The sequence below is a fragment of the Canis lupus genome, chromosome 17, assembly GCF_011100685.1.
Source record: "Canis lupus familiaris isolate Mischka breed German Shepherd chromosome 17, alternate assembly UU_Cfam_GSD_1.0, whole genome shotgun sequence".
Taxonomy (NCBI): Eukaryota; Metazoa; Chordata; class Mammalia; order Carnivora; family Canidae; genus Canis; species Canis lupus.
Window position 1 is genome coordinate 60,653,752 of NC_049238.1, and position 14,621 is coordinate 60,668,372.

Below are 14,621 nucleotides of genomic sequence, written 5' to 3' on the forward strand. Positions count from 1 at the left end.
TTTCTCTGCCTCTTCCCTTTGCTCGTGCTCTCTCAAATAAAAATCTTTAAAAAAAAAGGGGGGGGGGGGAATCCCTGGGTGGCTCAGCGGTTTAGCGCCTGCCTTTGGCCCAGGGCGTGATCCTGGAGTCCTGGGATCAAGTACCACATCAGGCTCCCTGCATGGAGCCTGCTTCTCCCTCTGCCTGTGTCTCTGCCTCTCTCTCTCTCTCTCTCTGCATATTTCATGAATGAATGAATGAATGAATGAATGAATAAATAAATAAATAAATAAATAAATAAAATCTTAAAAAAAAAAAAAGCATTGGGGCACCTGGATGGCTTAGTCAGTCAAGCATCTGTTCCTGGCTCAGGTTACAATCCCAGGGGTCCTAGGATGGAGCCCTACTTCCAACTCCCTGCTCAGTGAGGAAGCCTGCTTCTCCTTCTCTCCCATCTCCTCCCACTTCATGCTTCTCTTGCTATCTCTCTCCATCTCAAATAAATAATCTTTTAAAAAAAAAAGTATTGGTGAGATATGGGGAAACTGGAACTCTTGTACACTATTGATAAGAATATAAAATGGTGCAGCGACTATGGAAAACAGTATGGAGAGTTGTAAAAAAAAAAAAATTAGAAACAGAACTATTTTATGATCCAGCAATTACACTTCTGGCTAAACACTCAAAAGAATTGAAAGCAGAATCTCAAAGAGATACTTGGACAACATCCATGTTCATAGCAGCATTATTCATAATAGCCAAGAGGTGGAAACAACTCAAGTGTCCACTGACAACTGAATGGATTAAAAAAAAAATGGAGCATATACATCCAATGGAATACTATTTTGGCCTTCTAAAAAAAGGGAATCCTGAGGCTGCCTGGATGACTCAGTTGGTTGAGCGTCTGCTTTCAGCTCAGGTCATGATCCCAGCCTGCTTCTCCCCTTCCTCCCTGCTCATGTTCTCTCTCACTCTCTCTCTCTCTCTCTCAAATAAATAAATTAAATCTTTAAAAAAATAGAATAAATTTTAAAAATAAAAGAATTCTGCAATAAGATACAATACAGGTGAATCTTGAAAATATTAGCTAAGTGAAATAAGCTAGTCACAAAAGGACAAATACTATACGACTCTACTTAAATGAGGTACCCAGAATAGTGAAATTCATTGAGACAGTATAGAATGGTGGCAGGGGCTGGAGGGATTTGGAGAATGGGGAGTCATTGTTCATTGGGTATAAAGTTTCAGTTTTGCAAGATCAAAAAAATTCTAGAGGTGGATGGTGGCAATGGCTGCAAAACAATGTGAATATACTAAGGCTACTGAACTGTATACTTAAAAATGTTAAAATGGGGGTCCTTGGGTAGTCAGTTAAGCGTCTGCCTTCAGCTCAGGTCATGATCCCAGGGTGCTAGGATCAAGTCCCGCATCCAGATCCCTGCTCCGTGAGGAGCGTGCTTCTCTCTCTCTACCTGCTGCTCCCCCGCTCGTGCTCACTCACTCTCTATCAAATAAATAAAATCTTCAAAACAAAATGTTAAAATGGCAAATTTTATGTTATGTGTATTTGGTCACAATAAAAACCCTATTAAAATATCAGAAAAATTTTGATATGAATCTGTATCATTGAAACAGAAAGTTATCCACCACGTATGATTATGGAAAAATAGGCTACAGAAAAAATATATATATTGTAAAGATATATAATTTTTTTAAGATTTTATTTATTTATTCATAAGACACACACACACACACACACACACACACACACACACACAGAGGCAGGCAGAGATATAGGCAGAGGGAGAAGCAGGATCCATGCAGGGAGTCCAACATGGAACTCGATCCTGGGACCCCAGGATCACGCCCTAAGCCAAAGGCAGACGCTCAACCACTGAGCCACCCAGGCGTCCCTAAAGATATATAATCTATTCCTTCTTTAAGACTTTGAGAGTGTGTGAGGGAGAGAGAGCAAAAGGGGGAGGGGCAAAGGAAGAGAGAGAAGTAGGCTCTCCACTGAACAGGGAGCACAATGTGGAACCTGATCCCAGGACTCTGGGATCATAACCTGGGACAAAGGCAGATGCTTAACTTACTGAGCCACCCAAGCACCCCAGTATTTGCCTTTTTAAAGTTTATATGCAAAACAAAAGCCTGGAAGAATTCATTTAGTATTTTTTGCATACCTACTATATGCTGGGCACTGTGGCAGATCCTAGAGATAATGCAGTAAGTAGAAAAGCCAAAGATCCTAACCTTTACAAACTTTACATGCTAGTGGGAGAGAGAAAAGTCAACAAGAAAAATAATAAAAATATAAATTGGGATGACGATATGAAAGTGACATTTTATAGGTAAAAAAATGGATAAACAGGGATCCCTGGGTGGCGCAGCGGTTTGGCGCCTGCCTTTGGCCCAGGGCGCGATCCTGGAGACCCGGGATCGAATCCCACGTCGGGCTCCCGGTGCATGGAGCCTGCTTCTCCCTCTGCCTATGTCTCTGCCTCTCTCTCTCTCTGTGTGACTATCATAAATAAATAAAAAAATTTAAAAAAAAAAAATGGATAAACATCAAATTTCAAAATCAAATTTTATACAGTCCAAACTAATAATATGTTATACAGTGATAAATGTGGAGAAAAATAAACTAGGGGAAGTCAAATCACAAGGCTATAATGGTTAGGGGCGCTTGGGTGGTTCAGTCGGTTAAGTGGTTAAGCATCTGACTCCTGATTTCATCTAACATCATGACCTCAGGGTTCTGAGATCAAGACCTGCATTGGGCTCCATACTCAGCATTGAGTCAGCTTGAAACTCTCTCTCCTCCTCCTAAAAAAAAAAAAAAAAAAAAAAAGTATACAAAAGTTGAAGGATAGGAGGATGGCAATATTAGACAGTGAGGAAAGACATCATTGTAAAAGGAGACGAACAGGAGACAGGAGATAAAAGAAGATAAAGAAATAAAAGCATGCAGATATCTGGGGGAAATGCATTCTAGACAGAGTGTAAAGATCCAGAGGTGAGAACATGTTTATTAAGTTTTACAAGTAGTGTGGATGACATCATGGCTAGAATGGAGTGAGCAAATGTTATACAATAAACTAACAGTGGGGGATCCCTGGGTGGCGCAGCGGTTTGGCGCCTGCCTTTGGCCCAGGGCGCGATCCTGGAGACCCGGGATCGAGTCCCACGTCAGGCTCCCGGTGCATGGAGCCTGCTTCTCCCTCTGCCTGTGTCTCTGCCTCTCTCTCTCTCTCTGTGACTATCATAAATAAATAAAATTTAAAAAAAATAAAAAATAAAAAAAAAAAATAAACTAACAGTGGTTATCTCTGGGATGGCATTTAGAGACTTCTACATTTGATTTTCTGTATATCCTTATTTTCTTGTCTTTTACACATTAGGTACATATCACTTCTATAACTGGGAAATGCATGATCCCAATTTTTTAAAGAAATGTGTGTCAGGGTGGCACACATTGAAAATTTGAGAGAACACAGCTTAAACTTTAAAATTAGATAAATCTGGATTCCAATCCCAGGGTTACCGCTTACCACCTGTATGTATGACTTACTCTGTCTGAGTTTATCTGTAAAATGTAGGTAAATAATAGCATCAACCTTTCCAGAAGATTATATTAGATACTACATGTGAAAAGTATTTACCATAGCACCTGACACACTGTAAATACTCCTTAAATAGTAACTTTATAAAAATATATCAAACACCAAAATGTTAACTGATTTTGCTATTAATTTTTTCATTATAAAAGTAATATATTAAAATATGGATATATAAAAAACCAAATGTAAAAGTCTCTAATGTAAAAGTGGCTCAGTGGTTTAGCGCCGCCTTTGGCCGGGGGTGTGATCCTAGAGATCTGGGATCAAGTCCCACGTCAGGTTCCCTGCATGGAGCCTGTTTCTCCCTCTGCCTGTGTCTCTGCCTCTCTCTCTCCATATGTGTCTGTCATGAATAAATAAATAAAAAATCTAAAAAAAAAAAAAAAAAAGCCTCTAAAAATATTCAACAATACTGAAGCAAACAATCAAAAGTAAAATCCTCTACACATATACTCCATCCCCACCTTCCCCTACAGGTAACTGTTATTAACATTTTGATATGAATCTTTTACAGATCTTTTTCCATACACCATATATAACAGGTTTTTTGATAATTTTTACATAAGAAAGGGAGAGATCAAATTACATTTACTCTGTTTTTTTCCTTATAACAATCTATTTGGAAGGTGTATCATATCCATCAATACAAAGTGAGCACCCTCTTTAATAGTTATATAGTACTTCACAGTACAAATGTATATATTTATGACATTCTATCACTATCATAATTAATGTTTCAATGAACACCATCTTTATGTATCTTTATGTGTATCTTTATGCATAATGCTAGTATTCCTACACTAATAAATTTCTGAAAATGATCCCCTGGATATAAGGGAACATATTTAAAACTTTGCCCAATACATTCTAAGAAAGCTATACCAATTGAGAGCCTCACTAATCATATCAAATTATCCATACGTCCACCAGCACTGAGTTCTGGCAATCCTTCAAATTGTTGCTAATTTCCTAGGTATAAAATGATTATCATTGGTTTATTTATCTGTAAGTAGTAAGATTGAATATATTTTTTATGTATTGCTAATACTTTTTCAATTTTGCCCTATAAAATTTAAATAGTGATTAAATGTAACTTTCCTAAGATAAAGCAGAATCTCCCATTAAAAATAAAGTTCACACTTTCAGTAACAGGTTCATATAGGATCTATGAGTTAGAGGAATTTGGAGAAAAAAAGATGATTCTGAGATGGTTTAAATTAAGATGTGGCACAGTCTGTAGCACAGAGAATGTGCTCAATAAGAAGGAAAAAGTAAAGGAAACAAGGCAGGCAGCCAGCCAGCCAGTTATAAAAAGGTAAGTGAAGCTGGCCTCAAAAAAGGTAAAGGACAGGAAAAAGACATTCCACACAAAGGACATAAACAAATCCTAAAAGAAGGTATGAAAATAACTGTGAAGAGCTGTCAGGTCTATATGGAGCAGAGAGTCTGTATCTGAGAGAAAAAAATGTCAAGTGTCACCCAATAGTGAGAAGGCCTTGAATGACAAAATGAAATCTTAAGACTGGATTCAACAAGCAACTGAAAGACAAAATAGACCTTTAAGTCAGAATAACAAGAAGAAAACATAAATTAAAAGATTAATCTGGGGACCCTGGGTGGCTCAGCGGTTAAACCCCTGCCTTCCGGCCAGGGCATAATTCTGGAGTCCCGGGATCGAGTCCCACATCAGGCTTCCTGCATGGAGCCTACTTCTCCCTCTGCCTGTGTCTCTGCCCGTCTCTCTCTCTCTCTCTCTCTCTCTCTCTCTGTGTCTCTCATGAATAAATAAATAAAATCTTAAAAAAACAAAGATTAATCTGACAGATTTAAAATTTCAATAGAAGCAGGGAGATGAATCAGACTCACCAAAAATGAGGTGATAAAGGCATAATGTAACAGTAGGATGAAAAGGTAAAAGAACCTCCAAACTTTTAAACTGTGCAACTTCTGAAAAAAATAATGGGGTAAATACCTACATCTACTTTTACTCTCCTCCCCCAAAAAAATATATATAAAGGAGAAAAACAATTTTATACAAGACTAAAATCCGGGATCCCTGGGTGGCACAGCGCTTTGGCGCCTGCCTTTGGCCCAGGGCGCGATCCTGGAGACCCGGGATCGAATCCCACATCAGGCTCCCGGTGCATGGAGCCTGCTTCTCCCTCTGCCTATATCTCTGCCTCTCTCTCTCTCTCTCTCTGTGACTATCATAAATAAATTTTTAAAAAATTTTTTTTTTAAAACTTAAAAAAAAAAAAAAGACTAAAATCCATGGATAGAGAAAATAGAAGAAGAGAGTAACAAATTTTTGGAAACTAAGACCATTACATTACCCTGATAGATCCACAAGAACTGAATCCTAAGCAAGGGGAAAAGCAGAAAATCACTCCAATTTACATGTCAGAATCTCCCAAAGTCTTAGGAGTTAGTGATTCCAGGTACGGGGTGGGGGGGGGGGGGGGGAGAGATATGTGTGAATGAAAGCTAAAATAAAAGGATTGATTCAACCACTGTGTAAGCAGCAGGTGGATTTCCAGATACTTTCCCTGTTCTTTCTAGCAGGGAAACTGCCTTACTGCCCCCTGTCAAAATACTGCTTTATTCTCTGGAGAGTATAAACCTTCATTTCTATCTATTTGCCCTGATCTGAGAAACACCAGGCAAAGCTGAAAATGAGGCTACTATACTGAAAACAAGGAAACTAACAGCAACCTATGCAAAATGGATGCTTCACTCTTCCCTTGTTATGCTGCCCCTCCTATATTCCATGTTTTCTCTTTCTTGTTTACTGGTAAAACACATCCTCTACTAACTTCTCAAGAAAGAGTCTAAGAAAAAAAAAAAGAGTCTAAGAGAGACCCTTGGATATAGAGAAATATATTTCTTATATTTCTCTGATAGTTTGCCTACATATATAATTCTAAGTTGGAAATTATTTTCCCTATGAATTCTGAAGGCATTGCTCCATTGGCTCCTACTTTCCAGTGTGACCAGTGAGAAGCAAGATCAATTTGATTACAGATTCTTCTGAACTGACCAATTTTTTTCTCTGTAGCTTATAGGATATTCTTTGTATCTGATGCTGAAATCTCATGATATTTTGCCTTGATATAGGTGTGTTTTCTTTCTTTTATTTTTAAGTTCCTTTATTCTTTTTCTTTTTTCTTAATTTATTTATGATAGTCACACAGAGAGAGAGAGAGGCAGAGACACAGGCAGAGGGAGAAGCAGGCTCCATGCACCGGGAGCCCGACATGGGACTTGATCCCGGGTCTCCAGGATCGCGCCCTGGGTCAAAGGCAGGCGCCAAACCGCTGCGCCACCCAGGGATCCCTAGGTGTGTTTTCATTCACTGGTCTCTCCCCTTTACTTTGAAGATTCAGGTCTTCTACTTCACAAACATTTCATTCAAACAGAAATAAAATTTAGTTAAAAGAGATTAAAAATTGTTGTTATTGGGGAGAAGAAACTGAGAGAAGGGAGTAGAGGACTGCAATTTTTGTAGGAAATCATGTAAAACTAAATATATGCATGTGTAATTTTGATTAAAATAACTGTATATATGTTTAAGTGTATCTTTTCAATATATACTTTTACATAATTAAAACATTTTATGTGTAAACACATAAGTGTATATATTTAAATATACATTTTGAGGGGGAAAAGAAAAGATGTGATAACCAACCAGATAAATACACGGAAGAATCTAAATACTTCTAGTTGCTTAGCCTGGGGAACTGGAAAAACTGTGATAGTCATGAAAGATACAGAAAACTTAGGAAAGGCAGTAGATTTGAAGGAAATACTGGTGAGCATACATATAAACAGTATGTTAAAGATTATTCAAATAGAAATATGTTTTAAATACATGAAAATATAGGAAAGAAGCTATGTGAGAAGATAGGGATGAGAATTTTAGAGAATCTTTTTTCTGAGAATCTTTAATACATGTAAGATAAAGGAATGGGATATAGTAGTTAGCAAACAAATATTAGGGGTAGAAAAGCAAGTAGGTGGGCAAATAGGTAGAAATGAAGGAAGCTGATTGCTTATTAATTAGATTTTTTTAATTTTTTACTTATTTATGATAATCACACACACAGAGAGAGAGAGGCAGAGAGAGAAGCAGGCTCCATGCACCGGGAGCCCAACGTGGGATTCGATCCCGGGTCTCCAGGATCGCGCCCTGGGCCAAAGGCAGGCGCCAAACCGCTGCGCCACCCAGGGATCCCTAATTAGATTTTAAGTATAATGAACAAGAAAAAGAAAAATGAGAGCAACCCAGGTGGCTCAGCGGTTTAGCACCACCTTCAGCCTGGAGCATGATCCTGGAGACCCAGGATCGAGTTCCACGTTGGGCTACCTGCATGGAGCCTGCTTCTCCCTCTGCCTTGTGTCTCTGCCTCTCTGTGTGTCTCGCAAATAAATAAATAAAATCTTTAAAAAAAAAAAAAAAGAAGAAGAAGAAGAAGAAAAAATGAGCAGGCAAAAAGAGGCAAAGAAGGAATAGTCAGTTAAAAAAAAATTTTAAAGCACAGAGGCATCTCTAAGAGGCTCATCAAAAAGGCATAATTATGGGGTATGAAGAACTAGGAGACAAATTCCAGGAAGAAGCCTAAAAGTTATTTAAAGAGCTAGAAAACAGGGGTGCCTGACTGGCTCAGTCAGGGGTGTATGCGACTCTTGATCCTGGGGTTTGAGTTTGAGCCTCACATTGGGTGTACAGATTACTTAAAGCCTTTAAAAAATAAAATAAAGAGCTGAAAAACAACTATGGGTAAAAAACATAAGTTACAGAAAACATTTTAGAAACTGCAACACTCTACCAGTTCCTTTTTCAGCACCTTGCCCTCACCTCTCCATCCAAGCTATTGTGCCCTCCTGGGCTGCCTGGATGTGGTATTCCACCTTCTTCATCTACACAGAAAGACTGTATCTCACCCTCCTTCCTCTCCTCAAAAGATATCTATCATCATCATCATACTATCTTTCAGTAAGAAGTGACTCTACGTCACTATGCAAAAATTTTATAAATTAATGATTAAGAATATTGCCTATGGGGGCACCTGAATGGCTCAGTCGGTCAAGTGTCCAACTCCTGATTTCAGCTCAGGTTATGATCTCAGGGTCATGAGATCCAATCTAAGGATGGGCTCAGTGCAGAGTCTGCTTAAGATTCTCTCTCCCTATCTGCCTCTCCCCCTACATGTGCACATGTGCACACTCTCTCTAAAATAAAGAAAAGGGGACTCTCAGTGGCTCGGTTGGTTAAACGTTCAACTATCAATTTCAGCTCAGTTTATGATCTCAGCGTCCTGAGATCAAGCCCTGTGTCAGGTTCCACCCTAGGCATGGAGCCTGCTTGACATTTTCTCTCTCCTTCTCCCTCTGCCCTTCCCTCACTCTCTCTCTAAAAAAATAAAAATAGGGGCAGCCCGGGTGGCTCAGCGGTTGAGCACCTGCCTTCGGCCCAGGGCGTGACCCTGGAGACCCGGGTTCGAGTCCCCAGTCAGGCTCCCTGCATGGAGCCTGCTTCTCCCTCTGCCTGTGTCTCTGCCTCTCTCTCGGTCTCTCTCATGAATAAATAAATAAAATCTTTAAAAATAAATAAATTACATATAAAATAAAAATAAATTTAAAATTAATAATGTTGACTGTATAGACAGGTGGCAAATAATCAAATTGTCTCTACTCCCTACTAGCCATGAGATTTCAGACAAACTATTCACTCAGTGCCTTAGTTTCCTCATTTATAAAACATACTTAATACATACTTCATAGCATATTATAAAAATTAAATTAGATAATATATATGAGGATTAAATAAAATCATCTCTCTACAATAGCTGCCATATAATCATAAATAAATGCTAGCTATTATAAACTAATTCATGTTAACAGCTTAATTAGTATTACCCTTTCAGAGGAATTTTCATGTTAACAGTACATAAAGATATGAACCCCCAATATTCATTTATTCAACCAAATCTTAATGAACTCTAATCCCTTATCCTTGGCCCCATGTGAACAGCGGGGTGCTGTAGTGAAAAAGGAAGATAAAGATCCTACTCTCATGAAACTGACATTTTAATTACATTGTTAAAGTCATACACTTAGTCTTATCTATTAAACTACAGTAAAGGAGAAAATACAAAATGAAAAAATGATGAAGAGGGGTGCCTAGCTGACTCCTTCTCTCAGGGTTGTAAGTTTGAGCCCAATGTTGGGTACAGAGATTACTTAAAAATAAAACCTTTTTAAAAAAGGGGGGGTACCTGGGTGGTTCAGTTAGTTAAGTATCTGCCTTTGGCTCAGGTCATGATTCCTGGGTCCTAAGATCAAGCCCCACATTAGGCTCCCTGCCTAGCGGGGACCTGCCTCTCCCTCTCCTCCCTGCTCTCTCTCACTATCTCTGTCTCTCTCTTTCTCAGATAAATAAACAAAATCCTAAAAAAAAAAAAAAAAAAAAAAAAAAAGAAAACTTTAAAAAAACAGATGAAGAGATGTAAAAGTTTAGAGAATTAATGTGAAAAGTGAGAAACGGTTTCTAACACACAGAACAGCCAACAAAATAGGAAAGTGCCAACTGGCATAAGTAGAAACTTAATAAATATCTAGTCATTCTTAAAAATAGATGGCTCTAAAAGCAGGGCCCATCACTAGGGTGGATGATGGGCCCAGATACACTCCAGTGACCTCAAGCCTTGTATTTCAGAAAGGCCTTAAATGTATTCTTTTACTGTTACACCTAAATGAAATCAGCTAGGGGTGTCTGCTGGGCTCAATTGGTAGAGTATGTGACTCTTGATCTGGGGGTTGTGAGTTTGAGTCCAACACTGGGTTCAGATTACTTAAAAATGGTATCTTAAAAAAAACAATTAAATATATACATACATTATATCAGCTTTATACCCCCTACATAGTACAGTACAACCAGGGAATTAAAACCTTTAAAATAAATATAGTGAGGTGCCTGGGTGGCTCAGTCAGCTAAGCATCCGACTCTTGATCTCAGCTCACGTCTTGATCTCAGGGTTCTAAGTTCAAGGCCCACACTGAGATCAAGCCCCATTTAACAAACAAACACACAAACAAACAAATAATATTTGAGTGAATAACTTGAAGGAGGAAAAAAAGGATGGTTCCAAAAACTGTTTCCACAAAGTTCAAATTTTACCAGTTTTGGAATGAAATAATCACGTCATGACCTAAGTAAAATCAAGGAAAAAAGTTTGTCTCCTGACTGTTACAATATATTTTTGAAGATCAACCACCACTTGGCACTACGTTACTACCAATAACCTACTGTTACTTCCTTAGAAGAAATTCTTCTATCACAAAGAACCACAAAAGACTTTCATAAAACATCCAGGAGGGATCCCTGGGTGGCGCAGCGGTTTGGCGCCTGCCTTTGGCCCAGGGCGCGATCCTGGAGACCCGGGATCGAATCCCACATCGGGCTCCCGGTGCATGGAGCCTGCTTCTCCCTCTGCCTGTGTCTCTGCCTCTCTCTCTCTCTCTCTCTCTGTGACTATCATAAATAAATTAAAAAAAAAAAAATTAAAAAAAAAAAAAAAAAAAGTTTGGCCAAGTCTCTGAGTGCAGTTATTGGAACGGAGTATCCATGCCAGTAATTTTCTTTCTTTCTTCTTTCTTTCTTCTTTCTTTCTTTCTTGTTTGTGTATTTCGTGTCTGTGGTTTTTCTTATTTATTCTATAGTTCGTTCTGCCTGCCTTCTCTTCCTTCCTTCCTTCCGTCGTTCTTTTCTTTCTTTCTTCTTTTTCTTTCTTTCTTTCTTTCAAACAAAAAAAAAAAAAAAAAAAAAAAACATCCAGGAAACAGGGCAGCCCCAGTGGCGCAGCGGTTTAGCGCCTCCTGGAGACCCGTGATCGAGTCCCACGTCGGGCTCCCTGCATGAAGCCTGCTTCTCCCTCTGCCTGTGTCTCTGCCTCTCTCTCTCTCTCTTTCTCTCTGTGTCTCTATGAATAAAATAAAATAAAAAATAAAATAAAATAAAACATCCAGGAAACAACATATTATTCTCATCTGTTAGTGGAGTACTTGAGTAGAGAGGTGGAACTATTATGCAAAAAAAATAAGATTAGAGAGTACTATTTCACAAAAATAAGAAAACTAGAGTTCCCATAATGCATAAGTATCTACTTCTTAATTTCTAAGAAAACAGAGAAGATTCAGATTAGCACCACAAATCTAACACACAGATTTGCACAGATCAACGTTCTTTTTCAAAATGTTAATTGTATTTCAATTACTGAGTTAGTAAATTATATTTAATATACCTTTTAAAAAATATTTTATTTACCTGAGAGAGAGAAAGAAAGAGCATGAGCAGGGGGGAGGGCAAAGGGAGAGGGAGAAGCAAGACCCTGACATGGAAAAAAAAAAAAAAAAGACCCTGACATGGGGCTCAATCTCAGGATCCTGAGATCATGACCTGAGCTGAAGTCAGTCATTCAACCAAGCCACCCAGGCAACCCTCAATATACTTTTCAAAAATGTTTTTGCAATAAAGCATCTTGATATCTTAATTTTACACCACATAAATTCCTATTTTTCCCATAACTAAAAAGAGTAAAGGTAACAAATAAGAATATTGTTGTTAACTAATGCTTTCCAAACTATAATTTACATAGGTGAATATTATGTGAAAAGAAAAAAATTTCCTAAATATCAGCTTCACAAACCTAAACAGTGTCCCTTTACCTTCTGCCACATTTTCTAGCCACAATAAGTGGTACTTATTAGCACAAAAAGAGGTGAGATAAGAATACCAGAATCAAGGGAGGAGGACATACCTATACTCCTACAAATTCATTCTTATTTCTGCTTTGAATATGGAGTTGGAAGTCAAATACCTAATCTCTTCCCAATCCATGCCTTAGCCAATGCATTACAAATCATGCATGTAATCTAAAAAGTATTCCTCAAAACTGTTAGTGTTTCATAACAAAAAAGACAGCCTAATACTTCATGGACCACTTACCCACCCACTATTATTTGCCAATGGTAAGAAGAATTAGTGAAAAATAACAGAACATGGGGATTATCAATTTATGCAGAGAAAAGGCCATTATCACATTAGACTTATTATTTCAATGTAACTCTTAACATATCAGGGAATCTTAACCAGCAAAAAGATAAAGTAGAAAAAACTCAAAGAAATAAGTATGATGTCTCTAGTCCCTAAAATGGATCTAAGGAAATGTTTGACCATGAAACAAAGAATTCTGACCTGAAAACCATTTACCTTCCTTTTTTTTTTTAGATTTATTTATTTCAGAGAAAGAGCACGTGCTCAGATGCGGGGAGCCATAGAGAGAGGGAGAATCTCAAGCAGACTCTCCCCTGAGGTCAGAGCCTGCTCAGGGTTTGATCCCAGGACCCTGAGATTATGACCGGAGCAAGAGTCTGAGACAACCAACTGCACCATTCAGATGCTCCAAAAATATTTACTTTTTTTAAAGATTTTTTAAAAATTTATTCATGAGAGACACACAGAAAGAGACAGGCAGAGACACAGGCAGAGGGAGAAGCAGGCTCCATGCAGGGAGCCCAATGCGGAACTCGATCTCGGGACTCCAGGATCACGGCCGGGGCTGAAGGCAGGGGCGAAACCACCAAGCCACCTAGGGATCCCTTATTTACTTCTTTTCACTGAGCGCAATACATTTCCATCCTGTGTCCCTTTATTTGTAGTCCACATTTCCCAAAACTCAACAAGGCTATTAAAGACCACAATACACCTATGATTGCTTCCTTTTGAATATAGAGGAGCAAAAGAAGAAATGATGGAAGAAAATACATTTTCTAATTACCAGGTGTTGAATGTTGTTGTATCAATAATTTGGAAGAGAAGTGAGAATTTTCAACATCAAAAAGGAAATCTAAAAATTGCAGAAGCAGGCTGTCATAGAATAAAATCATATGCTTCACTAGCAAGGATTGTACACAAATAAATACCATTTTCTGCTTCAGATTTAAGCTGATATGAATCAGCTAATGAAATGTGGTCAAGAAGCTGACATTCTGGTCACTGTTGTTGAAAAAAAATAAAATGAAATAAAGCAGCCCCACCCACACTGCTGAAAAAAAGCTTCCGACATATGCACTAAACTTGTTTACCCAGGCCACATCTTAACAAGAGAAAAGCTTTGCAACTTGACTAGGATTATGTAACTATTTTGCAATGTGTTATCAGTTTAAAACCCTATTTATTTACTCCTTAGTTTTAACACATGGGTTACTTTACTACAAGGCCAGGTTTGCCATAATAATAGCATCTTTCCAATTTTATTCCATCATCAGCACTTCTTCCAATAGAGTTTTAGCCATTAATTTCATCTACTTTTCCTCTAAAAAAAATTAAAATATTTTACAATATGATATTGATATGTGACAAATTAACTTCTTTAAATAGCTCTGTTCCCAGAAACATGGTAGTAAAGACAGTAAACTTCATAGTGATTTAACTGCTATACCAAAACCTGGGTACCACAAAATAATAATCAGTTGAGATACACGGAAAAAAGTCAACTTCAGTTTCAACGTGGGAACACCCTTTCACTGTGAATCCCTTTCACCGCAGTATTTTCAAGTAATTCACCCCGAACTTCTGGCTTCTTTTTTAAGGTTATCAAAGATAGAGATTTCCGGAAAAGAATTTTTATTTCACAAGAGAATGGCCAAGGTCTGCAAGGTAAACCAGGATCCCTAAAACGAAATACTTCCAAGGAAGAAATAACTGTAACATAGTGGAACGATCTGGGACTGGGAATTTGGAGACCTGATCTGTCTAGACCTGCAGCAATACACCCCACTCCATCGCTTAAACATGACTGCCTAGATTTTTTTAATATTCTCGCTCCCCCTTTTGAAGAGATGCTCACTGAAAAATGACATGGAACCGAATTTTTCTTAAAGAATGGGAACTGCTTGGGCACCTGGGTGGCTCAGTGGTTGAGCGTCTGTCTTTAGCTCAGGTCGTGATCCCGGTGTCC

At 38.3% G+C, this 14,621-nt stretch overlaps 1 protein-coding gene across 7 annotated transcripts in view; it reads right to left on the reverse strand.

The window, feature by feature from the left end:
* Positions 1–14,621, reverse strand: part of ARNT (aryl hydrocarbon receptor nuclear translocator) — a 71,518-nt gene that overhangs the window by 55,903 nt on the left and 994 nt on the right. Inside the window, exon 1 of one of the 7 annotated variants that reach the window (XM_038562156.1) lies at positions 14,565–14,588. The exons of 5 other annotated variants lie outside the window; for them this stretch is intronic. Coding sequence is in view for 1 of the 2 variants with exons in the window: in XM_038562153.1 (XP_038418081.1) it covers positions 2,755–2,770 (16 nt within the window). In the remaining variant the exon portion in view is untranslated. Of the gene's footprint in view, positions 1–2,754; positions 2,779–14,564; positions 14,589–14,621 lie in introns of those variants that run through there. One more of the 7 variants, XM_038562153.1, reaches the window with a different exon arrangement.